Below are 26,339 nucleotides of genomic sequence, written 5' to 3' on the forward strand. Positions count from 1 at the left end.
GTTTCATGCACAAATTAGATTTCCTAACCAACTATAGTTTGTTAACAAGAAATGTGTGGAGTGGTTGAAAAACGAGTTTTAATGACTCCAACATAAGTGTATGTAAACTTCCAACTTCAACTGTATGTAAATGTGATATTTCAGATTCTTATGCTTAATACATTAATACACATTAATACACACAAACGTTTCTAAAAACCTCTTTTTGCTTTGTCATTATGGCGTAATTTCTGTAGATGGATCGGGGGAAAAATAATTGAATCCATATTAGAATAAGGCTGTAATGTAACAAAAAAAGTCAAGGGGTCTGAATACTTTCCGAATGCACTGTATACTTCTTGCATAGCTGTTGTGAAGGAAGTTGTCACGGAAGTGAGTTTGTGTTTTTTCTGGACATCCTGCCCCTCCCGCCCCCTCCTAGCGTCCACCAATCATGTCAATGCGGAGCTATATGGAGCCCTCCAAACTGTGGAGGTGCCTAGGCTATACAGTATAGAGCTACATTTGGCCTCTGCATGCTTCCGGGGGCTCCACATTTGCGTCATACCATCCATATAGCGCCTCCGACCACATTTCCAGATAGAGCATAAATGGACTTTTAAAGGCAATTCGTGGTCAGAGTCTGCCTTGTCCGTGCAGTATTTACCGTGATACGGCCGCTGCAGAAGTCAGGCCATTCATACTTCTTGCTCTTTGTGCAGCAGCACAGATCTGTTGAGCAGAGCTGTTGTGAAGGAAGTTGTCAAGGAAGTGAGTTTGTGTTTATACAGGACCTCCCACCACCACCTACTGTCAGCCAATCATGTCAATGCGGAGCTATATGGCGCCCTCTGCATTGTTACAAAATGTGGGAGGCACACAGCAATGCGGTATGGAGCTCTGCATGCCTCAGGGGTTCCGCAATGGTGTCACACCCTCCATATGAAGCCTCCCACCACATTTTCAGATCAAGCACAAATTGGCTTTTAGAAAGCACTGGTTTCAGCACTGGTGTTTAAAATGAAAAGGCACCTGCAAAAGATAGATGCTTAACTATTTTGTTGTGCTGTTACATTCGTTTTGTTGTTTCATGTTCGATGCACTCAGGGTGTTGTTACATGTCATGTGAGAGGCGTTCACCACAAGAAAATGTTGTCTTGTCACTTTGCCTGATTTAAATACTGTATGTGAAATATTTGTTCCTCCCAAGCTGTTTACAGGCATTTGACACTATTCTGCATGTTATCATCTATTTACCCAACATCAATCAGTTCAATCACATTACATGTTAAGATGTGTTCATTCAGTTGGAAAAGTCACAGTCCTGGCTGAGCGCACTGTGTCCGCTTCGGTTACAGTGTAGCCAAGCTGTCTGTATGCACCTATCAATTAAAATACAATGTTATTGGTCACAGAGACATACCAAGCAGACGTTACTGCGGGTGTAGCGAAATGCTTGTGTTCCTAGCTACATCAGTTCAATAGTATATAGCAACTCACAAGAATACACACATCTAGAAGTAAAAGAAGGGAATAAAGAAATATATAAATACTAGGACTAACAATGTCGGAGTGGCATTGACTAAATACAGTAGAATAGAATACATTATATACATATGAGATGAGTAAAGTAGTATGTAAACATTTATTAAAGTGACTAGTGTTCCATTATTTAAAGTGGCCAGAGATTTCATGTCTGTGTGCAGGGTTGAGGTGCAGGGTTGAGTAGCCGGTTATTACTCGGCTTGTGATGGCTATTTAACAGACTGGTGTCCTTGAGATAGAAGCTATTTTTCAGACTCTCGGTCCCAGCTTTGATGCACCTGTACTGACCTCACCTTCTGGATGATAGCAAGGGAACAGGCCATGGCTCGGGTGGTTGTTGTCCTTGATTTATCTTTCTGGCCTTTCTGTGACACCGGGTGCTGTAGGTCTCCATGTCTCAGTTCTCTCAAGGCTTAAAAATCATTCTTTAACCAGTCTCCTCCTCTTCATCTACACTGATTGAAGTGAATTTAATAACAAGTGACATCAATAAGAGATCATAGCTTTAATCTGGTCAGTCTGTCATGGAAAGAGTAGATGTTCTTAATGTTTTGAGAACTCAGTGTATATGTAGCAGTTAGGATCTATCTGTAATGGTTATGATAAATTAGGCATTGTTGCTCAATGTGGGCACATAAATAAATCAACACTTGTTTGCCCTTGTGTTACATACATTTAAAAAAAATCTTCATTAATGTACTCTAGTTCAATATCATTTATTGTGGAAGAACCTAGGAGATATTGTTCTGCTCTGTTCATAAATGGTGTCAATGCAAATCAATCAATCAATCAAATTTCTTTATGAAGCCCTTTTTACATCAGCCGATTTCACAAGGTGCTATACAGAAACCCAGCCTAAAACCCCAAACCGCAAGCAATGCAGATGTGGAAGCGTGGTGGCTAGGAAAATAGTCTGGGTGGCCATTTGATTAATTGTTCAGCAGTGTTATGGCTTGGGGGTAGAAGCTGTTAAAGAGCCGTTTGGACCTAGACTTGGCACTCCAGTACCGCTTACCATGTGATAGCAGAGAGAACGCCTAATATGACACGCCTAATATAGAGGTACTGGATGGCAGGAAGCTTGGACCAAGTGATGTACTTGTACTATTTCCCTCTGTAGCGCCTTGCGGTTGGATTATATATTTCGGAACATAGAATACTCATAGCGCAGCATAATGCTGCAATATGCAAGAAATAGATCTAATTTGGACTAGCCAGAAAAAAAGTACATTATGCTTTTAAGTTGTATACTATCCGAATGTTTGCTATTTATGTATGAATCATGGTAAAATAAGTAAAATAGCATGAAATTAGTAATAAAATGGCAAAATCTTCTCTGAACCCCTTGACAGAATGTGTACGTATTGCATCATTTCTCTAAGTCCCATGGCAAAATGTGTAGAATAATAATTTTTTTGAGGTCAAGAGTGGGGCCCTAAAATGTTGTGCTCACAAGGTAGGGGAAACAACATTTTTCTTAGGGCCCCCAAAAGGTTACCGCCAGCTCTGACTACATGTGTGAGTATGGATGTTGTTAAGCAGACCCACGAGCCACTGCTGCCCCCCTGACGAGTTCAGATTTTTTTGTGGCCCCCACCCCCATCAAAGTTGGCCATTCATGATTTATACCATTGGTAGCCTGTAATTATTGTTGAATGAAATTTGTGTTGATGGTAGGTTGGAAATAGCAAAAAAAGAAATACACCATTTATACATGTTTTGAACAGATTTCAGAGAACAAACAAATGGAAAAAGTGTATATAAAATCATGTTGAAATCATGAACACCTATAATAGAAAAATATTCTCAGATAGTGGTGAGCTGACAATGTCACAAACGATACACACGCTTCAATGGGGCTGAAGGCCGTGTGTTGTCGTGATTCTGGATGGCCAGACAGCTACAGTAGCAGCAATGACACAAAGATGCCATCTAGGGAATCGTAGGTGGCTCGTTTCAGCTAGTTTTAACTCGTTCTTGATAGCATGTCTTATTTTGACTGATGTCACGTCCATGTTAATATTGTAATATGTAATATGTTTATTTTCAATAAACATTGGAGAAGAAATATACTTTACATGTTGTCAACAATCAGTCAACAATCAAGTCAACTTGTCTTTACCTTTTCCAAACCACATCTTTGTCAGTCCTTCCTCGTGGTGACAAAACAGAATTATTACAGAAGTCAAATGACACTTCCTTGAAAAACATTACCAAAACTTGCTTCTATGTACAACTAGAAAATATTCTTATTGAAATTGTACAACCACCAGGAACATACAGTACCAGCTGACACAACGCTGTAAAACAAAGCATTTACCGAAACTACTATTACAGTTAAACAAAAGTCTCAGTATCATCATAAAACTCAATCCGGACTCAGAAAATTATATAAGACCCCATGGCTAATACTGTATGCTTTCCCCCATGTTTCTAGCGAAAATTGCTTTGTCACTCACCACCACCCATAATAGCCTTGACGTTGGAGTAAAGCGCTGTATCCTCATCTGACTCTGCTGCTGGCTTACTGTTCTCTTTCTCCTCATCCTTCCCCATATTCACACCACTCCCCTCTCTTCCATCTTCATCCCCTTCTTTCTTTTTCTCTCTTTTGATTTTGGCGTAGTCTGTCTCTGTGGTAGTGATCTTCTTCTCTGCCTCCTCAGGAGTCTTCTTCTTCAGCAGGGAGTAGTTGATTCTGGCGTAGTCCACTTCATTTAGTTCTTCCCCTGTGGCAAATTTTCCCGCGGCTCCACTGGTCTGGGGCCCTCCGTTTTCAGCTCCCTCGCTCAGCTCCAACTGCAGAGGGGTCTGTTCGCCCCCCACAGCCGGTCCTGCATCCGTCTATGGAGTAGAAGACAGAAAGTACTGTTAGGAGTCTTTTGTTAGCTCGGTGATCCCAGATCTGTTTATGCTGTCTTAGCATTCACATGCCAATATGAGTTGATAACTGAATGTATGCAGAGCTGAATAAAGAAAGGAACTGGTACTGCACCTGTTGGTCTTCACATGTCACCATCTCCAGGTTCATGAAAGGACTTTTGGAGTCTGAGTACATTGGGATCCTCTCTTTTTGTCTAAGGAAAATATTGCAAATGACATTTCTCTAACTGTATCTTGGAGCGGTTAGTAAGTACGCCCATTACATTATGGTGCAAAAGGCGTTGGTACTTTTGACAACATATCTGATTCTCTTGATAGTAAATCTGAATTTCTAAAGACAATCTGAAATGTATTTTTTAAAAACAACACTCAGTTAACACTGTACATCAGTAATAGAATGCATGTACCTTTTACATTTCCCTTTCAAACACAGGAAGATACAACAGATGGTGGCTGAGAGGGCTGCACCAACCACAAATGCAGTAATCAGTTTTAGGTCCGACAGCAAAGCTATAATTCCTTCCCATTCCATCTCTAGAAAGAGAACAACAACTCTGAATGAGAAGGGGCTCACATTCCTTCATATCCTCTGGAAGAAAATATTAATTTCCCTAAGCCTAAATGTACAGAACATCCTCAATATTACAAACATTGGGTGGGATTGGGAAGCTGTGACTCTCTAGCCAAGTAACTTGACATACATATTTACCTCTTTGCTTTTCTTGGCTCTTATTTTGTGTGACCTGCAGCTTCTCTCTCACTACACCCACCACATTGCTGCTGACACACTCCACAGTGGTGTTGTTGTGGTGTCCAACAGGCAGCCTGATGGTGCTGTTCACTGAGGAACTCAACACTGACGTAGTGAGGCTGCACCTCACTGTGTTGAGCTCCAGCAGGTGCCACACTATGAGGGGTGAGGGAACCCCCTGACTGACACACACACAGGTCATGACCTCTGCCTGGTCCACACACCCAGAGCCAGGAAGAATCACGGGAAGGTCTGGAAAAAGACAGTGAAGAGAGAGATATCAGTGATAGATTGATGCTAAAAACATGCCAGAGTAATTCCAGATCATAAAATATGACATGAGTTTGTATATTACAGTCAGGTTAGTACTTACACATCACAGTGACAACAGTGGAAGCTGTCATAGTCCTGTTGAGGTGTTGAACTGTACACACATACTCCCCAGCATGTTCTCTTGTCACATTGCAGATGGTGAGAGTGGCATTTTCAGTGTAATTCTGAAGTGGGGCACTTGTCCCGTTCTTACTCCAAGTGATATCAGATGGAGGGTAACTGTCAACACTGCAGATCAGATCCAGGGTACCATCCTCCTTCACCATTACATGTCCAGTTATTTGGGGGTCTTTCACATCTTTAAGTGCAAAGAGTTTCTAATTGTACAGATGTATTTTTAAACATACACTAAATTCAGACTATGTTGGTTGAGGGACTAATAACAATGGATCATGATTAAAAAGGGGAAAAGTCAAAGCCATGACATAACTGCAGGTGGTGTCTTCATACTGTATCATTTGCTTATTATCAAGGTTATTCTTAGGTTTCAAAGATTCTCTGGAATAAGGTGTTTAATGTAAAATGTAGGATAAGCGGTACTCACATGTCACATTCAAAGTTACTGTCTCTTCAATTTTATATTTTTTCTGGAAGGTTACTTGACACGTAACCATCATGTTGTGGTGTTCAGCTGAGGGGGTAAAGGTCAACGTTGAGAAGTGGGTTGTTGTCACAGTGGTCAGGTCCTCTCTCTCCTGTATGGTGATGTTGTCTCTGAGCTCAGTGATGTTGTCTCCTGTTCCTCTCCATGTCCATGTGATGTTAGGAGGAGTTCCAGAGCACATCCCCGGGGCGGTGCAGGTCAGAGTAGCTGGTTCTCCCTCTGTCAGAGGAGGAGTCAACACTGAGGGCTTCTGGGTCCGAGCTGGAGGCAGGAAATACAAACACAGAAGTGAGTTTTATCCGTAGGAGAGCAGCATGCATGTGATGATTCTGAATGGGAGTTTTCCCAGTAATGTCTTCTTATGATAGGACTTTATAATAAGGGAGACCTGAGGGGGAACTTGGCAAGTCTGTACTGTATACAATTAACTACAATAATAGGTTGTCCCTGTAACTGGTAATAATAGTCATAGTACCGCTCACTGTGATGGTCACTTTCTTCGGGTATGTATATGAAGTTGGAAGTCTGAATTGATACTTTCCAGCATCATTCTTTCTGATGTCGTTGATGATCACACTACAGTTCTTCTTTGTCAGATCAGTCTCCAGTAGAGACACTCTCTGTTTATAACTCTTCTGAGCTTTAGAGGGAGTTTCAGAGTGGAAAATTATGTTTTCATCCTTATCACATCTGTCACTTGTAGGGCACTTGAACCATATTGCAGCGGTAGGCTTGAAGTTATCAGGGTGAGTGAAAGTACATGAAATAACAGCACATAGTCCCTTCTCTGCTGTTATTTCTTCTGGACTGAAGGTGATGGTCCAGGGTGATGCCTTTGGTGGTGCTGCCAGTTCTGATGGAGTGAAATTAATACAGTCATGAGTAATACAGAAAGCACTTGGATACTAATTCACTTGTTCGTAAACATGTTTTATGAGATAGTGTCTACTGAGATATTTACCATACCACTACTCCTACCACATCTACTAATGATTATCACATTAACATTAGTTGTGATAAAGGGGACCTTACTATCGCATGTGGCTCTCTCTGTCAGAGAGAGAAGTAGAGCTGCCGAGGTGAGGACCCACATCCTGTTTCCACTGCCTTGATGAATCAATCACAGTACCGGGGTCTCTTTCCTCTTTCTCTTCTTGTCACTGTCTCTGTCTGTGTCTTCTGGTCTGGAGCACAAGTGTGAAATAGAATATGAAATGGTGTTGTGATAATAAAAACATATAGCAATACACATCCGATATTAACGTTTCATTACATCTTTATGAGTGCTACAGTGTCATTCATAACAACCGTCTTAGCATGTTTATTCAACTGAGGCGTATTTTGCTGTAATGCCTAGAGAGTATGTCAAAGAAAAATGTACGGTCACAGTTCCTATGAGCACCTTCTTCATAATGCATTCCAAGCACATTTATAACTCCTTATGAGTGACTCCCTATAAAACATTAAAATGCCCAACATAAGCTTTCATAACTGCTCAAAAATATCTTTAACTGCATCGATAAATCTTTATGAATAAGCTACAGTTGAAGTCGGAAGTTTACACACACTTAGATTGGAGTCATTAAAACTCGTTTTTCAACCACTCCACAAATTTCTTGTTAAACAAACTATAGTTTTGGCAAGTCGGTTAGGACATGACACAAGTAGTCTTTCCAACAACTGTTTACAGACAGATTATTTCACTTACTTCACCGTATCACAATTCCACCGGGGCAGCGTTTACATACACTAAGTTGACTGGGCCTTTAAACAGCTTGGAAAATTCCAGAAAATTATGTCATGGCTTTAGAAGCTTCTGATAGGCTGATTGATTTTATTTGAGTCAATTGGAGGTGTACCTGTGGATGTATTTTCAGGGCTACCTTCAAACTTAGTGCCTCTTTGCTTGACATCATGGGAAAATCAAAAGAAATCAGCCAAGACCTCCAAAAGTCTGGTTCATCCTTGGGAGCAATTTCCAAACGCCTGAAGATACCACCTTCATCTGTACAAACAATAGTATGCAAGTATAAACACCATGGGACCACGCAGCCGTCATACCGCTCAGGAAGGATATACGTTTTGTCTCCAAGAGATGAATGTGCTTTGATGCAAAAAGTGCAAATCAATTCCAGAACCACAGCAAATGAGCTTGTGAAGATGCTGGAGGAAACAGGTACAAAAGTATCTATATCCACAGTAAAACGAGTCCTATATCGACATAACCTGAAAGGCTGCTGCTGCTCCAAGGAAGAAGCCACTGCTCCAAAACTGCCATAAAAGTTTGCAGTTTGCAATTGCACATGGGGACAAAGATTGTACTTTTGGATAAATGTCTTCTAGTCTAATGAAACAAAAATAGAACTGTTTGGCCATAATGACCATCGTTATGTTTGGAGGGAAAGGGGGAGGCTTGCAAGCTGAAGAACATCATCCCAAGCGTGAAGCACGGGGGTGGCAGCATCATGTTGTGGAGGTGCTTTGCTGCAAGGGGACTGGTGCACTTCACAAAATAGATGGCATCATGAGGGAGGAAAATTATGTGGTTATATTGAAGCAACATCTCAAGACATCAGTCAGGAAGTTAAAGCTTGGTCGCAAACAGGGCTTCAAAACGGACAATGATCCCAAGCATACTTCCAACGTTGTGGCAAAATGGCTTAAGGACAACAAAGTCAAGGTATTGGAGTGGCCATCACAAAGCCCTGACCTCAATCCTATTGAAAACTTGTGGGCAGAAGTGAGAAAGCATGTGCGAGCATGGAGGCCTTCAAACCTGACTCAGTTACATCAGCTCAGTCAGGAGAAATGGGCCAAAATTCACCCAACTTATTGTGGGAAGCTTGTGGAAGGCTACCCAAAATGTTTGACCCAAGTTAAGTAAACCTCAGACATCAACTGTATATAAAGCCTTATGAAGCAATGTGATGTAATGCCCTAAATGATTAATAGAAAATTACCATTACATTAAGTAGTCATAATCAAGTTTTAACAGTCATTCAATGTAACAAAACAAAAATATATAATGGTTGAATTGCTTGTCTTTCGATCCATGCAGAAAGTTAGATTGAATCAGCACATTACCTCTCTGTGTGCTCTCTCCTCCTGTTGATCAGGAGCCCTGTGTCTCTCTGATGGGTGTGAACTGTCACTTCATGTCCCCATTCTGTTACTCTCTCTAACTTGGTGCTGCAATCCAGGAAGTCCCTCTGTACTGTATACCGCCCAGCCATACTGTATATAGACCATAATCAACCAACCCATCAAACCAACTTGGTTGACATTTAAGTCATTAAGCAGACATTCTTACCCAGAGAAACTTACAGTAGTGAGTCAATGCATTTTTGTACTTTTTCCTGTATTGGTCCCCTGTGGGAATCAAACCCACAACCCAGGCTTTGCAAGCACCGTACTCAAACAACTGAGCCACAGACTGCGATCCCAACACACACTGCAATACCCATGCCTTTTGTATTTACATGCAGTTTTATTTTACCATAAGAAAGATTTATACAAGAAAATGTGTCCATATTTCAAGATTGGCTGTTTGTAACAAGTACATGTGAATAATATTTAAAATGCCTTGCATTGGATAGAGATACACTTGCAATATTCTCTCTCTTTTTTAACCCTCTGTGGTCTGATAGATCAAGTCATTTCCCCAATACGCAAGATCTGCTGAGAAAAGGGTGCTTCCCTTTATATGAGTTAAAAACACATTCGCTGACATATTCTTCATTAACTCACAAGCATGCTGAATGCATTTATTATGAGCGACAGGTAGCCTACAGTTTAAAAGCGTTGAGACAGTAACTGAAAAGTTGCTGGTTTGATTAACCAAGCAGCCAAAGTGGAAAAATCTGCGAAATAGGGTTTAATGTAGAAGACAGATTTTGGTTGAATGCATTCAGTTCCACAACTGACTATGAATTCCGTTCATTATTAACATCAGAGGCTACTGGTTTGTACTCAATATACACTGCATGACCGGTTTGGGCCGTCCCCAAACTGTTTCCACAAAGTTGGATGCACAGAATCATCTAGAATGTCATTGTATGCTGTAGCGTTAAGCTTTCACTTCACTGGAGCTAAGGGGCATGGACCGCACCATGAAAACAGCCCGAGACCATTATTTGTCCTCCACCAAACTTTACAGTTGGCACAATGAATTGGGGCAGGTAGCATTCTACTGGCATCTGCCAAACCCAGATATGTCCGTCGGACTACCAGATGGTGAAGCATGATTCATCACTCCAAATAAAGTGTTTCCTCTGCTTCAGAGTCCAATGGTGGAGAGCTTTACACCACTCCAGCCGACTCTTGGCATTGCGCATGGTGATCTTAGGCTTGTGTGCGGCTGCTTGGCCATGGAAACCCATTTCATGAAGCTCCCGATGAACAGTTCTTGTGTTGACGCTGCTTCCAGAGGCAGTTTGGAACTCGGTAGTGAGTGTTGCATCTGAGGACAGACCATTTTTAAGCGCTACACGCCTACCAATTTGCGGCTGAGCCATTGTTGCTCCTAGACATTTCCACTTCACAATAACAGCAAGTATAGTTGACAGGGCAGCTCGAGCAGGGCAGAAATTTGACAACTGACTTGTTGGAAATATGACACCCTATGATGGTGCCACGTTGAAAGTCACTCAGCTCTTCAGTAAGGCCCTTCTGCTGCCAATGTTTGTCTATGGAGACAAACATAGACAAACATGACTGTGTGTTCGATTTTTCCATTTGTCAGAAACAGGTGTGGCTGAAATAACTGAATCCACTAATTTGAAGTTTCGACATACTTTTGAAAAAATAGTGTATTTTGTGATGATTTTATAGCTTATTCAAAATCAGCAGCAAATTAGATTGTTTTTCTTTCACAATCATTCACTTATACATGTATATCAGACCCACATTTGAAGAGTGATGATTCCTCTTTCACAGTTGCATTATTTTTTTAACGTAAAAAAAAGATTTGACCATTACTGCAATTCCTCTAAAAACAATATTACCGTAAAAGCCATTATGCCTTCTTGGTCTTCAACTCAGTTTCCCATGACATTTGTATTGTATTTTAACCAGACATGTTAGTGCATCTTCACAGAGTTTGACCAACCCTTACAACACTCTGTGGGCCCTAGTTTAGTTCCTCTTCACACTTTGAGACTGAGTTAAAGTGCTAAAGTTTTGCTATATTTGTTAGGCGGGGTTTAACTTCTCGTAAATACTTCCGTTTAAACTCTACACCATGTTCCCTGAAATATATGTGTTTCTGCTGTTGAAAAAGGGCGTAAAGTACAGGTCTCCTGAGCAGGCATCACTCTGCAGCAGGGACATTATAGCAAACTGTCTTTACAATACCTGCTATCGTGACTTTTATAAAGGATTCTAGATATGGCTTCATTTGGGCTGAATTCTGGTGGCATGAGCCTCAACCTGTTGGCTACTCCTGCAAATGACTTCCAAAGTCTCTCATCAGTATGCACCAAACTACAGATAATCACACAGTTGGTACCTAAACTAAAAGCCTTGTAGAGTTGTTCTAGCCATTGTAAGTCATAGTCAAACTGAATGGAATTGAAAGGAAATTTAGGGTAAACCTAAAGTGGGTTAACAACTAAGTAAAACATACTCAACTGCATTTGGCACAATCGTTGTGATAAAACGGGGGTTTTCTGCACAAATATAATTACATAAGCGTTGGAAGCCTGCAGTGGTTGTTTGAACTCTTTATTGTATCACAAAAATATCAGCTATCACAACCATGGTGTCAAATGCGTCGTACATCAGTTGTACTACCTAAGTGTGTATGGGGGCCAAAGATATCTGTTGAGTCAGATATTAGTGAACTATTAGTAAAGATCAACCAGCAGCATAAAATATTGAAGTTGTATATGCTCTACCAATGACTTTTGGTTTGAATTTGGTTGTTTTTGTAATACATTGAGATGCACTAAAAATACATGCCCAGGATAAAACAACTGACCAATGTGAACCATATGCACAGTTATTTTAATCTGAAATATGAACTGCCCTCATGCATTAGTTCAAAGACTAAACAAACAAGTATACCAAGGGCCTGAATGTTAATGCAGTATTTTAGGTTACTATGCTGACTTGAGTATATTCTACAACTGTTCCGTTCCTAATTGTACTGACATTAACACAGTGTTGTACTGTGCAACAGTTTATATTGTCTCAACACAAAATTATGTTGTGAAAAGGGGGAACTAAAGATAGATACTGACTCTCGACTCTGGCCTCTACAGATATTTTTACATTTCCCTCAGCCAGAAATGACAGAAAATATTTAGATATCTCCACCGAACAGAGAGCTAAGTGAGACAGACAGAGGGCTGGTACACAGTAGGGAGTGGTAAGTTGATTTATAACAATATAAACAAGTCATTAAGTCAGCATATTATGAAGTGATTAATCATTTGTGCATTTGGTTAGCTGTTTAGGGAAATAAATTGTATACTCTCTATTACAGCATAGATTTGTATCTCATAAACCCTGATTTCTTAAGTCTTGTGATAAAAGAAGATGCTGGTTGAGATCTGCACCGTGGCTATCTGCTGGGTCATAACAGCAAGCTGTAGTCAGTGCATAGGTACAGTATAATGCTCTACGACTTGACAAAAGAGTATAGTAACATGTTTTGGAATAAGATTACTCTCTTTGTAAGCTTTGGCGAGTCAATTGTTAAATGTATTACTATACTGGACATTTTTAGAGCCTCGTGAGACAGGTACAAACTTCTCCATCACAGTGACCCAAGACGTTACAGTAGAGGCTGGACGGTGCATTCCTATAGCATGTAAATTCACATACCCAGGCAATATTACTGAATACGTACGAAGAGTCTGGTTCAAAGGAGATGCACTTACACCTGTATTTGAAAAAGATGCAGAGGTGTGCGGTGTTGTTTGGCAGTTCCTGAGAGGTCCTGAAAGGTCTTGCAGCTTTTTCCTCGAAGACCAACAAGAAGGAGAAAGCGAGTATAGATTCAAGTTAACATGGGGAGATGATCAAATGCATGTTTTTCCTGAGAGGGTACGAGTCTCAGTGTCTGGTACGTAAGAAACTATGTCAACAATATACTACTTTCATTCTCTTAAATCGCACTACAGATTATAATGAGTATTGCAGTATTGGTCTTTGCCTGATGAAAATATCACCTTATGTGTCCAAGTGAGAATAAATGTAGCCTACACACTCTGAATTCTAATAATGTTAAATTGCAGCATATTTTGTCACTGATCCAGAACCTCCAAATGATAATAATCTTGTTCTTCACATCACAGCATAATCTGAATTAAAATGCTTGAAAAATGAATGGTCAAAGTGATCAAGCTTTGCCAAATTCTGTTTAGCTCTAACCCAGAAGAAGCCCACTGTGGAGACACCCCCTCTCACAGAGGGAGAGTGGGCCACACTGACCTGCAAAGTATATTCACTCAAACGAAATGACCTCTGCCCGCAAAGACTGGAAGAAGATTTTGTTGGAATAGACTGGAGAGGGACAGAGAACTTAGGCATGCTTTGGGGGAGAATGGAGCCATCAACAGCAGAACATGTATTCAGTGTGGCTGAGTTGTCTTTCACTCCTAAATCCGAACATCACAACATCAACCTCACATGTATGGGCTTCTACAAGAAGGCCAACATTACTGTGGAGAAAACGGTGACTTTAAGAGTAAAATGTACATTCACCTTTCAGAGCATTCCCTCATTATCAAAATACATTACAGTACTTACTCTTCAAGTCTCTGTTAGGTAAACAAGTATTTATTTGTCTTCCCTAGACCGTCCCAAGTTCCTGAATGGCTCGGTGTGTGTGGTCCAGGCAGAGGTCCTGACCTGTGTGTGTGTCAGTCAGGGGGTTCCCTTACCAGTGATTGCTTGGCCAATGTTAGGGGTCTATATTAGTTACAGTATCGTCGTCTCCAGGAGTGCCCAAACCGTGAACAGCACCATCACCATGTCTGCCTCAGAATACAAGAACAGCAGCATGGAGTGTGTCAGCAGAAATGTAATTGGCCAGATCGAGATGGAATTCCCCGTACTACACCAAGCTGAAGGGAGCCTGACACGTAAGTTCTTCAGTTGAACATTCTATGTATGTATAGGACCAGTGTTACATTTCACAATTTGAGTGAAGAAGAATCACCAATTCAAGTCTGCTCAAATTCAGCTCAAATCACACCGACAAAGACGATGACATTTTCATCGTGCAAAAGTTGTGTCAAGTGCAAAATTCACCATTCATCTCATTATAATGTGGCAGTGTGATTTAATTTTGAACTTTTCTTCAACAATGTTTGTAATAAATAGGCGACTACTCATCATTATATGCTGTTTATACTCAGTTTATGCAGAGTTGAAAAAACTATAGTTTCATGATCACCTCTTTATAAAGCACATTGTTTCATGGTTCGGGCTAGGCCCTTTAGTTCCAGTGAAGGGAAATCTTAACGCTACAGCATACAATGACATTCTAGACGATTCTGTGCTTCCAACTTTGTTGCAAGTTTGGGGAAGGCCCTTTCCTGTTTCAGCATGACAATGCCCCAGTGCACAAAGCGAAGTCCATACAGAAATGATTTGTTGAGATCGGTGTGGAAGAACTTGACTGGCCTGCACTGAGCCCTGACCTCAACCCCATCGAACATCTTTGGGATGAATTGGAACACCGATTGCGAACCAAGCCTAATCACCCAACATCAGTGCTCGACCTCACTAATGGTCTTGTGGCTGAATGGAAGTATGTCCCCGCAGCAATGTTCCAACATGTAGTGGAAAGCCTTCCCAGAAGTGGAGGCTGTTGTGGAGGCTATCATAGCAGCAAATGGGGGACCAACTCCATATTAAAGCCCATGATTTTGGAATGAGATGTTTGACGAGCAGGTGTCCACTTACTTCTGGTAATGTAGTGTATGTCAGATACCACATTTCCATCCACAATTTTTATGATAGTAAAGTCATACCGGATTTAAAAAAGTATGACATCTGTGATGGAAACAGGAAGTTTCGATACAATTTTATAAATGCAGACAGATCATTTGTTCGTTCGACATGGTGGGATATCTATGCGAGAAATGGCAGTGGAAACGCCTTTATGCGCAAATATTGAAATAACCACCATAATATCGAAGTATATGATATGGTGTGTGGTCCTCCAATACGATTCAGGAAACCAAGCAGTTTATTAGGCTACAAATGAAATCAATGATGAACTTCACAGGGTGGTGCACAGTTATCCTGATGCTACTTTGAAATAAATATCGAGGGTCTTATTCTAATGACATGATTCTTTGCTTGACTGCCTTTTGACGAAGATAAATATTCTCGCTCCTATCAATGATCATTTCATCATGTAGACTAGCCAACCAGCACAGCCTTCCCGCACTGTATATGTGAGCTGTTAGTCTTTATGCATGTGCCAAAATCAGATTAGGCACATTTGCTATTTACCGCAACAGTTTTTTTTATAAAACTATCGCTAAAGTTATTAGGTAAATGACAACTTAAGTGAAAAACAACATTTTGTGTGGACTGCGTCATCACACACTGATTATATCTGAAACAAGTTCGTTTGCACATTTGATTCTGCATGAAAATCTGTCGCCAATTGGATGGAAACCTAACTAGTGGAGTAAAGAGTAAAAAGTAGAATAGTGTTGGATCAATTAAACAAAGTGTTTTTGTACCAATGAATTTGTATCACTTCCCATAGATATCCCTGGGTCAGAGAAGAGGGATGTTGCAGTCTTTCCCTGGATAATCGTTGGCTTGTCCCTCAGCCTTAATGTGGCCCTCCTTGTCTATCTGACCAGCGCTTGTAAATGGTAAGAAAACATTACAATCCCACAGTTTCATACATGAGGACATACGGCATAAATTCAGGTGGCATAAAATGCTTATCATTGTTATACTGAGCTTTTTTTAATCAAAAAGTTAAGCAAGGTACGACTGTCTGAGCGAGGTAAATTCAGCGTTGGAAAAGGTACCCAAATCTCATACTTGAGTAAAAGTAAAGATACCTTCATAGAAAATGACTCAAGTAAAGTACAACTTGAGTAAAAGTCTAAAAGTATTTGGTTTTAAATATACTTAAGTGTCAAAAGTAAAAGCCCTCTCGAGTGGCGCAGTGGTCTAAGGCACTGCATCACAGTATTAGTTGTGCCACTAGAGATTCTGCGTTCAAGCGCAGGCTCTGGCACAGCTGGCTGTGACCGGGAGACCCATGGGGCGGCGCACAACTGGGCCAGCGTCGTCCAGGTTAGGGGTTTGGCCGGCTGGGATGTCCTTGTCCCAACACGCACTAGTGATTCCTTTGGTGGACCATGTGCGGTTCTTGACCTTCACCTTCACCTGAGTCTGTACTTTTGGATAGCACAATTGGATAGCACAAAAAAGGGTTCAAAAATATATATTTAAAGTACAAACACATCTAAAATTCATTATATTAAGCAAACCAGGCCCCACAATTGTCTTGTTTTCTTTATTTACGGATAGCCAGGGTCACACTCCAACACTCAGACATAATTTACAAACAAAGCATTTGTGTTTTAGTGAGTCCGCCAGATCAGTGGCAGTAGGGATGACCAGAGCTGTTCTCTTGATATGTGTGCGAATTTGACAATTTTCTGTCCTGCTAAGCATTCAAAATGTACCAAGTCCTTTTGGGGGTCAGGGAAAATGTATGGAGTAAAAGTACATAATTTCCTTTAGGAATGTAGTGAAGTAAAAGTAAAAGTCGTCAAAAATATGAACACTAAAGTAAAGTACAGATACCCCCAAAAAGTACTTAAGTAGTACTTTAAATTATTTTTTACTTCAGTGCTCTAGACCACTGGGTAAATTATAATCAAGGAAAACTTTTTATCTCTGTTTGGCTAACTGAAAGTTGCAACCAGAGAACACCTAACCTCTCTAACCGCCTAGCGGAGAGTTGCCAGTTCTAATGCCTGGTCCGATTTGAAAAGTCTGGTGGAAAGTCAACTAGCAACCGGAGGGTTGCTGGTATCAAATCCTTGATGCCATTGCCTGCGGTTGTGCCCTTGAAAATCGCCACAAAACAACAGCTCCCCAAAACAACAGCCCCCGTACAGTTCCAGCTAAGCAGACTAACGTTATATAGCTAATTAATTTGCTAGCTATCATACAGTAGGTGTATATTAATAATGATATATTTAATATAAGTAGACATGCACTCGTAATTGACTGTAGTGCATATACAGTAAAGCACCCACAAGCTACCGATGGCTGAAAACACAATCATCGTGGGACGAACGAGTGACAAATTTCCGGCCAAGGGTGGTCCATTTAAAAATCATCCCTTCATCCCTCGCCCCTTTCCCTGCAAGTGTATACTCGTCAGACGTCATAATACATCATTAGAAGTATCCACTTAATTTGAAGGCTGAGAGGATAGGATTTGTCTTTTAAGTGTTCGGACTACAGGCCATATCCCCTCAGCCCTCCAATTACACTTACAGGGCAAGGGGCGAGGAAGGAAGGAATGATTCTTAAAAACTTCTTGATGCACCCATCCCGTTAGCGGAATCATTTTCGTCAACATCCGCTGAATTTCAGAGCTCCAAATTCAAATTAAATTACAAAAAATATAAAATGTTCATGAAATGACAAGTGCAATATAGCAAAACACAGCTTAGCTTGTTGTTAATCCACCTGGCGTGTCAGTTTTCAATAAAGCTTTTCGGCGAAAGCATACCAAGTGTTTATGTAAGGACATCTCTCTCAGTAGACAAAATATTACAAACAGCTAGCAGCCAAGGTCACAAAAGTCAGAAAAGCAATAAATGAAAAATCGCTTACCTTTGATGATCTTCGGATGTTTGCACTCACGAGACTCCCAGTTACACAATAAATGTTCCTTTTGTTCCATAAAGATTATCTTTATATCCAAAATACCTCCATTTGGTTGGCGCGTTCAGAAATCCACAGGCTCGAGCGGTCACGACATCGCAGACGAAAATTCCAAATAGTATCCGTAATGTTCGTAGAAACATGTTAAAGTTTTTTATAATCAACCCTCAGGTTGTTTTTACAATATATAACCGATAATATATCAACCGGGACTGTAGCTTCTACAATAGGAGAGAGAGAGAAAATGGCTGCTCCAAGCTGTTGCGCATGCAAAACGCTGCTGGCACCCAGCCATCCCCTTACGCGATGTGATCTTTCTCGCTCATTTTCCAAAATAAAAGCCTGAAACTATGTCTAAACACTGTTCACACCATGGGGAAGCCATAGGAAAATGAATCTGGTTGATATCCCTTTAAATGGAGCGAAGGCAAGCTATGGAACAGAGAGCTTTCAGGAAAAACAACCCGTCCGGGTTGGATTTTCCTCAGGTTTTCACCTGCAATATCAGTTCTGTTATACTCACAGACATTATTTTGACGGTTTTGGAAACTTTAGAGTGTTTTCTATCCTAATCTGACAATTATATGCACATTCTAGATTCTTGGCCTGAGAAATAGGCAGTTTCATTTGGGTATGTTTTTCATCCAAACATCAAAATACTGCCCCCTACACTCAAGAGGTTTAAATGGGCCGCCCTAGCCCGTAAATTCATCACTCATTCATTCCAAGATTACTGCCACCGGTAGCTTGTGGGTGCTTTATATACACAACTGTCAATTATGATTGCATGTGTACTTACATGAACTATATAATCATTAATATACACCTACTTTACTAAGCTAGCAAATTCATTAGCTACCTTACATTAGCCTGCCTTGTTGTGTGCAACTGACCATTAAAGTGATCTTAATCTTAAATAACAGGTTGCAACATATTGTACAGTAGATGTTTCCTTTATGTTATTATTTTCAGTTCTGCACAAATTGACCCTAAAATCATCTCAGAGAACAATGTTTTTGTGACTTAAATAGCAAAAAGGGTGGACAGAAGAGAGCAAAAGAAGAAGATAGTACCTACATCTCATTGGACAAGGCAGACGTGTCTCCTGAATATGACATCATCTCCCCGAATCCCCATTGATCCTCTGCTTGTGATAACCTTCTACTTTATTTTAGCGTTTGGTTCTGCTTGATTTTGCTCTTTTATTTCAATTTCAATTATTTTCTATTGCTATACTTTTTGTTGTTGTTGCTTGAGCCCTGAAAACATTTTGATGTGAATGAATTCAACCTATTTTCTGAATAATGTCTCAGGATTTATGCACAAAAAAATGACTAAATTGTAACAGTTTTTCTGTAAAAGCACATACGGAAGCTACAAGTTAGTGTTATCTTCCTCATGTTCAACTATGTTAATCAAAATGGTATGCAGATAATCAAGGTACCACAGTATGGAACGCCGTTTGGGTCTTTCCGTGTCAAAAAAGATACACATCAAATAACACTATTTGACACATTGAATAAGCTTTTAATTTGACATGTAAAAAAAAACAATTTAATTGTAGAATGTTGTGTTGGACCGCAACTTCTGGGCTAGCAGCTAGCTTTAGCTTAGTCCCCAGCAAGAGGTGTTGTTCGCCTGTTGAAATTGAACTTCAGTTCATGACAAGAAATAGCAAGCCAGCTCCTAAACCCTGGTGCCCAAAGTTAACGTTATATACTGCCAGCTAGCTTCATGAGGCTCCACCAGACCGGGTTATGTGTTATGAAGCTAGCCACAATAAGGAGTAGGCACAATAGTGGAATTTGCCATTTGACTTCAAAATAAAAGTTCCTCTTTGAAAGTGATGCTGAAGGTAACAACTAGTGGAATCGTGCCATATTTAGATTAGATCATGTTAAACAAGGTTCAAATCAAATCAAATCAAATTTTATTTGTCACATACACATGGTTAGCAGATGTTAATGCGAGTGTAGCGAAATGCTTGTGCTTCTAGTTCCGACAATGCAGTGATAACCAACAAGTAATCTAACTAACAATTCCAAAACTACTGTCTTATACACAGTGTAAGGGGATAAGGAATATGTACATAAGGATATATCAATGAGTGATGGTACAGAGCAGCATACAGTAGATGGTATCGAGTACAGTATATACATATGAGATGAGTGTTTAGACAAAGTAAACAAAGTGGCATAGTTAAAGTGGCTAGTGATACATAAGGATGCAGTCGATGATGTAGAGTACAGTATATACATATGCATATGAGATGAATAATGTAGGGTAAGTAACATTATATAAGGTAGCATTGTTTAAAGTGGCTAGTGATATATTTACATCATTTCCCATCAATTTCCATTATTAAAGTGGCTGGAGTTGGGTCAGTGTCAATGACAGTGTGTTGGCAGCAGCCACTCAATGTTAGTGGTGGCTGTTTAACAGTCTGATGGCCTTGAGATAGAAGCTGTTTTTCAGTCTCTCGGTCCCAGCTTTGATGCACCTGTACTGACCTCGCCTTCTGGATGATAGCGGGGTGAACAGGCAGTGGTTCGGGTGGTTGATGTCCTTGATGATCTTTATGGCCTTCCTGTAACATCGGGTGGTGTAGGTGTCCTGGAGGGCAGGTAGTTTGCCCCCGGTGATGCGTTGTGCAGTCCTCACTACCCTCTGGAGAGCCTTACGGTTGAGGGCGGAGCAGTTGCCGTACCAGGCGGTGATACAGCCCGCCAGGATGCTCTCGATTGTGCATCTGTAGAAGTTTGTGAGTGCTTTTGGTGACAAGCCGAATTTCTTCAGCCTCCTGAGGTTGAAGAGGCGCTGCTGCGCCTTCTTCACGACGCTGTCAGTGTGAGTGGACCAATTCAGTTTGTCTGTGATGTGTATGCCGAGGAACTTAAAACTAGCTACCCTCTCCACTACTGTTCCATCGATGTGGATAGGGGGGTGTTCCCTCTGCTGTTTCCTGAAGTCCACAATCATCTCCTTAGTTTTGTTGACGTTGAGTGTTAGGTTATTTTCCTGACACCACACTCCGAGGGCCCTCACCTCCTCCCTGTAGGCCGTCTCGTCGTTGTTGGTAATCAAGCCTACCACTGTTGTGTCGTCCGCAAACTTGATGATTGAGTTGGAGGCGTGCGTGGCCACGCAGTCGTGGGTGAACAGGGAGTACAGGAGAGGGCTCAGAACGCACCCTTGTGGGGCCCCTGTGTTGAGGATCAGCGGGGAGGAGATGTTGTTGCCTACCCTCACCACCTGGGGGCAGCCCGTCAGGAAGTCCAGTACCCAGTTGCACAGGGCGGGGTCGAGACCCAGGGTTGGAATGTGAAGCAATGAAATGGGGTATCAGTCTACTCGGTGACACCCACAGAACACGACTGTGAAGAGTTTACTCAAATATTAGTGTTGTAGCTCTTATTGCGGGACTGTGACTGTGTGAAATCGCCTCCCCAGTCATCTTATTGTGTGTATTGACATTCATATTGTACTGTACAGCTTTACCTAAGGATTGGGGATCAATGAAATAGGGTATCAGTCTACTCAATACTCAATATATTTTTCCCAACGTCCTCCTCAGAGTCCTCCTTATCAGACTCCAAAACATCCACGTGGTATTGTTTTTCCTCTGGAATAGTGTTCAATATACATAGCTTGACAATAAATGTGTCTCAGTTCAGTTGTTTCAGAGTCCAGCAATAAGAGCTACAGTACGACGATAATGTTCTCTGGGTGTCCTGAGTAGACTGAGACCCCATGTCATTGATCCACAATCTATAGGTAAAGCTGTACTGTGAAATAACTATTTAATTCACTTTTATTTAACCGGGTAGGCCAGTTGAGAAAAAGTTCTCATTTACAACTGCGACCTGGCCAAGATAAAGCAAAGCAGTGCGACAAAAACAACAACAGAGAGTTACACATAAACAAACGCACAGTCAATAACACAAAATAAATAAAACTAGAAAAAGTTATGTACAGTGTGTGCAAATGTAAAAATAATTATACAAATATATATGAAATATATATATGAAGAAAACTGATATATACAAGGGACAGGACAAGACAATCAAAACAGACATCCCCACTGCTACACCACCTTGGTTTAGTATGCCCCCAATGCAAATCTAAAGTATAATCCATCCAGTGTGATTTCAACAGATTTTTGTCAAATTAACAAATGATTGTCTTTTGTTGATTTTATATAACAGCATTCCAACCTCTTTTGGCATCATCTCTTAAATTATGGCATAATTCTACTATTTGTATTAATTTGCATCACTGTCAATGACATACTTTTATTTTGAAGGCTAACCGCAAAATCCACTATTGTGGCTAATTCTTATTGTGGCTAGCTACACATAGATGGGCCCGACCACCATTAATCAAATAAGAACTGTCTTATAAATTAGGGTTATTTTAGATGATGACACCTAGCTATATAGTTAGCTAGCTACTATAGCTACAGAAAACAGATTATTTCGTTTTGCTATGTTTTTGGGGAAGAACATTGATTGCATCAATGAGCTAGCTAGCTTTGTTTATGACCAGCACTGTAGGTGCGCAGAGACAACTTTACCAACATCTTTTATATTATTTTTTATAAAATATATGTTTTATTCATAATACAAAAATCAACTTACATTGCTACATCAAACATGTCTAATAAAACAAAACACAGGTATTAACAAGAAAATACTCAAACATACAAAAAATTATATAAAATAATACAAAAAATAAACTATTTTAGTGCAATTGTATTAACTCTGAAAATATCTTATTATAATGATTCAGGAATATGTTATTCTTGTTGTTATTCACTTGGGTTAATGTTTTAATAAGATAATTTAATTCAATCAGAAAAATTTGTAATTTTGGTATAGAATTTGGAATTTTGTTTGTGTATAAAGTATTTGGCAAAAAAATTAAAATAATTAACAATCATTTCAGTGGTCTTGTTATCATTGCAATAGTAACATATTGTATCTTTCATGTCAAAAACATAGGCAGTGTTCATAATGCTAAATAAGTATTTTGCAAGGTTTTCCATCAATTCTGACACAAATTTACATTCAAAGAACAAGTGAGACAGATTCTAATCTTCTTTTTCACAGAAAACGCATATATCATCAATAGCTATACATTTGGACATCATAGAATTACATGGGTATATCTTATGTAAAATTTTGAAATGCACTTCCTTTACTTTGTTTGGTATACAGTATTTGTAAGGCCTTAACCATGCATTTTACCAAACAATGTCAGGAATAAGCATGTTCCAGAAAAACCTTCCTCTCGGTGTAAGTTGGTTTTGTGAATGAAGAATTTGTCTTATATATTTATGAGAACACGATCCCTCAAGAAAGCCCACACCTTCCAATCTGAGTTCTGGATAAACTTTGTGATCATTCCAAAAATGAAGATGAGTTTTCATAAGTGTAGTTAGACCACTGGAAACAGCTTTGATCACAGAAATAAACTATCTGAAAGGTATTGAAAACTCTTTGAATGTTATAAATTGTTCATATGTGAGAATATTACCCTTGTTGTCGAAAATATCAAGAACAAAGTCAATATTCCTCTCATGCCAGCTGGGGTAGAACAATGACTTATTCCTTACAGTTATGTCTGAATTATTCCACAAAAGAGCTTTGTGTGGGGAAAAATTGTGCAGGAAACATATTTTCCAGGCCATTAAAGCTTGTTGGTGAAACCTAGCCAAATTTAGCAGGTAATCTTTAAGGAATATAATTACATTGCAATAAAAATTGAAGACCTCCAATTTATTAAACACGTTATTTGGAATGAAATACCATATTGAATCAGTATTGATCAAACATGTTTTCAACCAGTTTATCTTGAAAGTGTTATTTACGTCAGCAAAATCCAACAAATCTAGACCGCCTTCAGCTCTTTTGTTTGAAAGGACAGATTTTTTTAGTTTGTGAGACTTATTTTTCCAGATGAAGTCAAGAAAGGTCTTATTAATCTCTTTATAAGTAGCTGGATTTACACATAATAATAATGAGGGGTAAACAAAATGAGACAGTCCCTCTGTCTTGGACAGAAGTACTCTCCCAAGTATAGAAAGATCTCTTTTTAGCCAATTATTAAATATATTTTTTAATTCTCTTAATTTTAGGAGAGAAATTCAAATGTTGTCTGACAAAGTGGTTTTTTGACAGATGTATTCCTAAATATTTAACAGGAATATATCATTTACAGGAATATTTTCTATTTCTTCATCACCCGAGTCAAATAAACATAAGATTTCACATTTAGAAACATTCAGCATTAATCCTGATGCAACAGAAAATGCAGTTATAGCATTAAGGGCATGGGGCGACCTGGTATTTGTCTCTTAAGAAAATAGTAGTATCATCAGCCAGTTCTGAGATTTTGATTTCTTTGTTAAAAATGGTTAAGCCATACAAATTTGTATTATTCAGAATATCTAGAGATAGAAGTTCCACAACCAAAATGAATAAAAATGGCGAAATTGGGCATCCCTGTCGTGCACTTCTGTTGATACTGAATCTTTTGGAAGTATTAAGGTTTAGTAGCACATAACTATTTATATCTTTGTAAAACATGAAAATTATTTTAATACAATTTTCACCAAATCCAAAAAGTTTAAGAGACCTAAAGAGAAATTCATGTTCAATTGTGTCAAAGGCTTTACAGGAGTCCAAAAATAGGACAACCGTATCTGAGTCAATTGCATCTGAATAATCTATAAGGTTCAAGACTAAACGAATGTTAGAGCTTATCTGACGGCCCTTCATAAGTCCTGTTTGGGTCTCATTTATAATGGTATCTATTCCTTTCTTTAATCTTTTGGCATAAAGCAGAGCAATCCATTTGTAATCAACATTTAATAAAGTAATTGGTCTCCAATTGTCAATGAGAGAAGGATCTTTATGGGGAATCAATTAAATAAGACCCTGTTTCATAGTGGAGACCATTTCCCCATTTTTAATGCAATCTTGAAACATATTGAAAATCGGGTCTTCTCGTAACTCCCAATACTGTCTATAGAATTCAACTGACATGCCATCAGGGCCAGGTGATTTCCCTTTTTTCATTGAATTCAGCGCCTCTCTAATTTCTTCAATTGACACAGGTGAATCGCAAACTGAGTGGAAATCATCCTCAATTACAGGGACATAATTATGAATGTGGCAAATGTAGCTTTCACAACCATCTTCCTGAAATTGAGAGCTGTTAAGGTTTTCATAAAAGGAATTGACAAATGATGATATTGTAATGGGATCTTTGCATAAAACATCATTAGTTTTGAGTGCAGTTATACGTTTTCTTTTGTAGTTTCTCTTTTCAAGTGCAAAAAAGTAACTAGTGTTTTTCCCCCTCTTCAATCCATTTTGCTCTTGACCTTACAAAGGCGCCCTTTGCCAGATCCGTGTAAGGCTGTTCTAATTCTAGTTGTAAAGAATTGAACATAGACTCCTCTTCTTCAGATAGATTATCTTTCTTTAGAAAACTGTCAAGCTTGCTCATCTCCTTTTCTCTAAGGTTCTTTAATTGCATCAGCTCTTTGGCGCGTTTAATAGCTACCACTCTGACTTTATATTTGTCACATAAATCTAGAATAGATTTATTCCTAATTTCCCCTTTTTTGTTACAATTTGTTATAGATGTAGATCATCAGTTGGCTCCCCTTTCTGATCATCACTTGATTTACCTGAATTTACAAGAATTTGAATTTACAAGATATATATTTTTTTGCAAGAAAAGACTTGGGTCATGGAAGTAGATGGGAACTTTACCAGTATCATAGCATATGAAATACGACTGATAGTGTAATCAATGTGTAATAAATACATAAAAAATGATTTAATGCGTTCAATTATTACGTGACGTGCATCATATTCAGGTCCTGATTGGTTAACAAGCTTGTTTAGTGTTATTTGTTATGTGACATGCATCATATTCAGGTCCTGATTGGTCAACAAGCTTATTTAGTGTTATTTGTTATTTGACGTGTATTATTTTTTGACACGCCAAGACCCAAACAGCGTTCCATACCACAGTTGCAAATATTATCAAGTGAAGTGGTTTTAAAAATGCTTTGTGTGATGTCGCTTCTGCAAACAATGAGGGCTGGTGTGGGAGGAATAACTGGTAAATACTGTATTAATAAAGTCATACTAATACATGGAGATATAGAATGTATTTGGGGTGTATTTTCCTTACTGTTTTGGGTATGAGAGAACAGATAACACACTATATAGATAAACTGAGCGGGTCACATTCTCTGTTGTTTACTTTATTTGTTGTTTGGAACCAAAGAAAGATGGCTTTGCTTGAGGCGGGACAGACTTGTAAAATAAAGAGAGTGATCAA

At 39.5% G+C, this 26,339-nt stretch overlaps 2 protein-coding genes across 7 annotated transcripts; one reads left to right on the top strand and one right to left on the bottom strand.

Moving 5' to 3' along the window:
* Positions 1–2,224: 2,224 nt before the first annotated feature.
* LOC118367391 (sialic acid-binding Ig-like lectin 5) lies at positions 2,225–14,105 on the bottom strand. Of its 3 annotated transcripts, none has more exons than XM_035750808.2 (9): positions 13,982–14,105; positions 7,128–7,279; positions 6,571–6,948; positions 6,036–6,356; positions 5,532–5,789; positions 5,117–5,410; positions 4,815–4,941; positions 4,520–4,601; positions 2,225–4,368 (listed from the first exon to the last, which is right to left on the bottom strand). In XM_035750808.2, exons 2-9 carry the CDS (start codon positions 7,186–7,188, stop codon positions 3,976–3,978), a joined length of 1,914 nt encoding a protein of 637 aa, XP_035606701.1. In that variant the 5' UTR covers positions 7,189–7,279; positions 13,982–14,105; the 3' UTR covers positions 2,225–3,975. The 3 variants fall into 3 exon arrangements, with proteins under 3 accessions (XP_035606701.1, XP_035606702.1, XP_035606699.1); XM_035750809.2 differs by lacking the exon at positions 13,982–14,105 and adding an exon at positions 13,848–13,976; XM_035750806.2 differs by lacking the exon at positions 13,982–14,105 and adding an exon at positions 9,180–9,402.
* LOC118367393 (sialic acid-binding Ig-like lectin 9) lies at positions 11,108–26,339 on the top strand. Of its 4 annotated transcripts, none has more exons than XM_035750819.2 (7): positions 11,108–12,699; positions 12,823–12,906; positions 12,994–13,161; positions 13,463–13,792; positions 13,895–14,182; positions 15,826–15,937; positions 19,013–26,339. In XM_035750819.2, the coding sequence occupies exons 1-7, from the start codon at positions 12,633–12,635 to the stop codon at positions 19,119–19,121; spliced, it is 1,158 nt and encodes a 385-aa protein (XP_035606712.1). In that variant the 5' UTR covers positions 11,108–12,632; the 3' UTR covers positions 19,122–26,339. The 4 variants fall into 4 exon arrangements, 3 of the variants coding, with proteins under 3 accessions (XP_035606712.1, XP_035606709.1, XP_035606711.1); XM_035750816.2 differs by having other exon boundaries at positions 11,112–12,462; positions 12,580–12,699; positions 12,823–13,161; XM_035750818.2 differs by having other exon boundaries at positions 11,112–12,462; positions 12,616–12,699; positions 12,823–13,161.

Source organism: Oncorhynchus keta, chromosome 34, assembly GCF_023373465.1.
Source record: "Oncorhynchus keta strain PuntledgeMale-10-30-2019 chromosome 34, Oket_V2, whole genome shotgun sequence".
NCBI classification, from domain to species: Eukaryota; Metazoa; Chordata; class Actinopteri; order Salmoniformes; family Salmonidae; genus Oncorhynchus; species Oncorhynchus keta.

Coding starts and splice junctions, on each gene's coding strand:
- LOC118367391 (XM_035750808.2), bottom strand. CDS start 7,188: ATGTGGGTCCTCACCTCGGCAGCTCTACTTCTCTCTCTGACAGAGAGA. Junction 4,942..5,116: donor GAGCCAAGAAAAGCAAAGAG/GTAAATATGTAT, acceptor TTCTCTTTCTAG/AGATGGAATGGGAAGGAATT. Junction 4,369..4,519: donor TGACATGTGAAGACCAACAG/GTGCAGTACCAG, acceptor TCTACTCCATAG/ACGGATGCAGGACCGGCTGT.
- LOC118367393 (XM_035750816.2), top strand. CDS start 12,633: ATGCTGGTTGAGATCTGCACCGTGGCTATCTGCTGGGTCATAACAGCA. Junction 12,700..12,822: donor AAGCTGTAGTCAGTGCATAG/GTACAGTATAAT, acceptor GGACATTTTTAG/AGCCTCGTGAGACAGGTACA. Junction 13,162..13,462: donor GGTACGAGTCTCAGTGTCTG/GTACGTAAGAAA, acceptor AATTCTGTTTAG/CTCTAACCCAGAAGAAGCCC.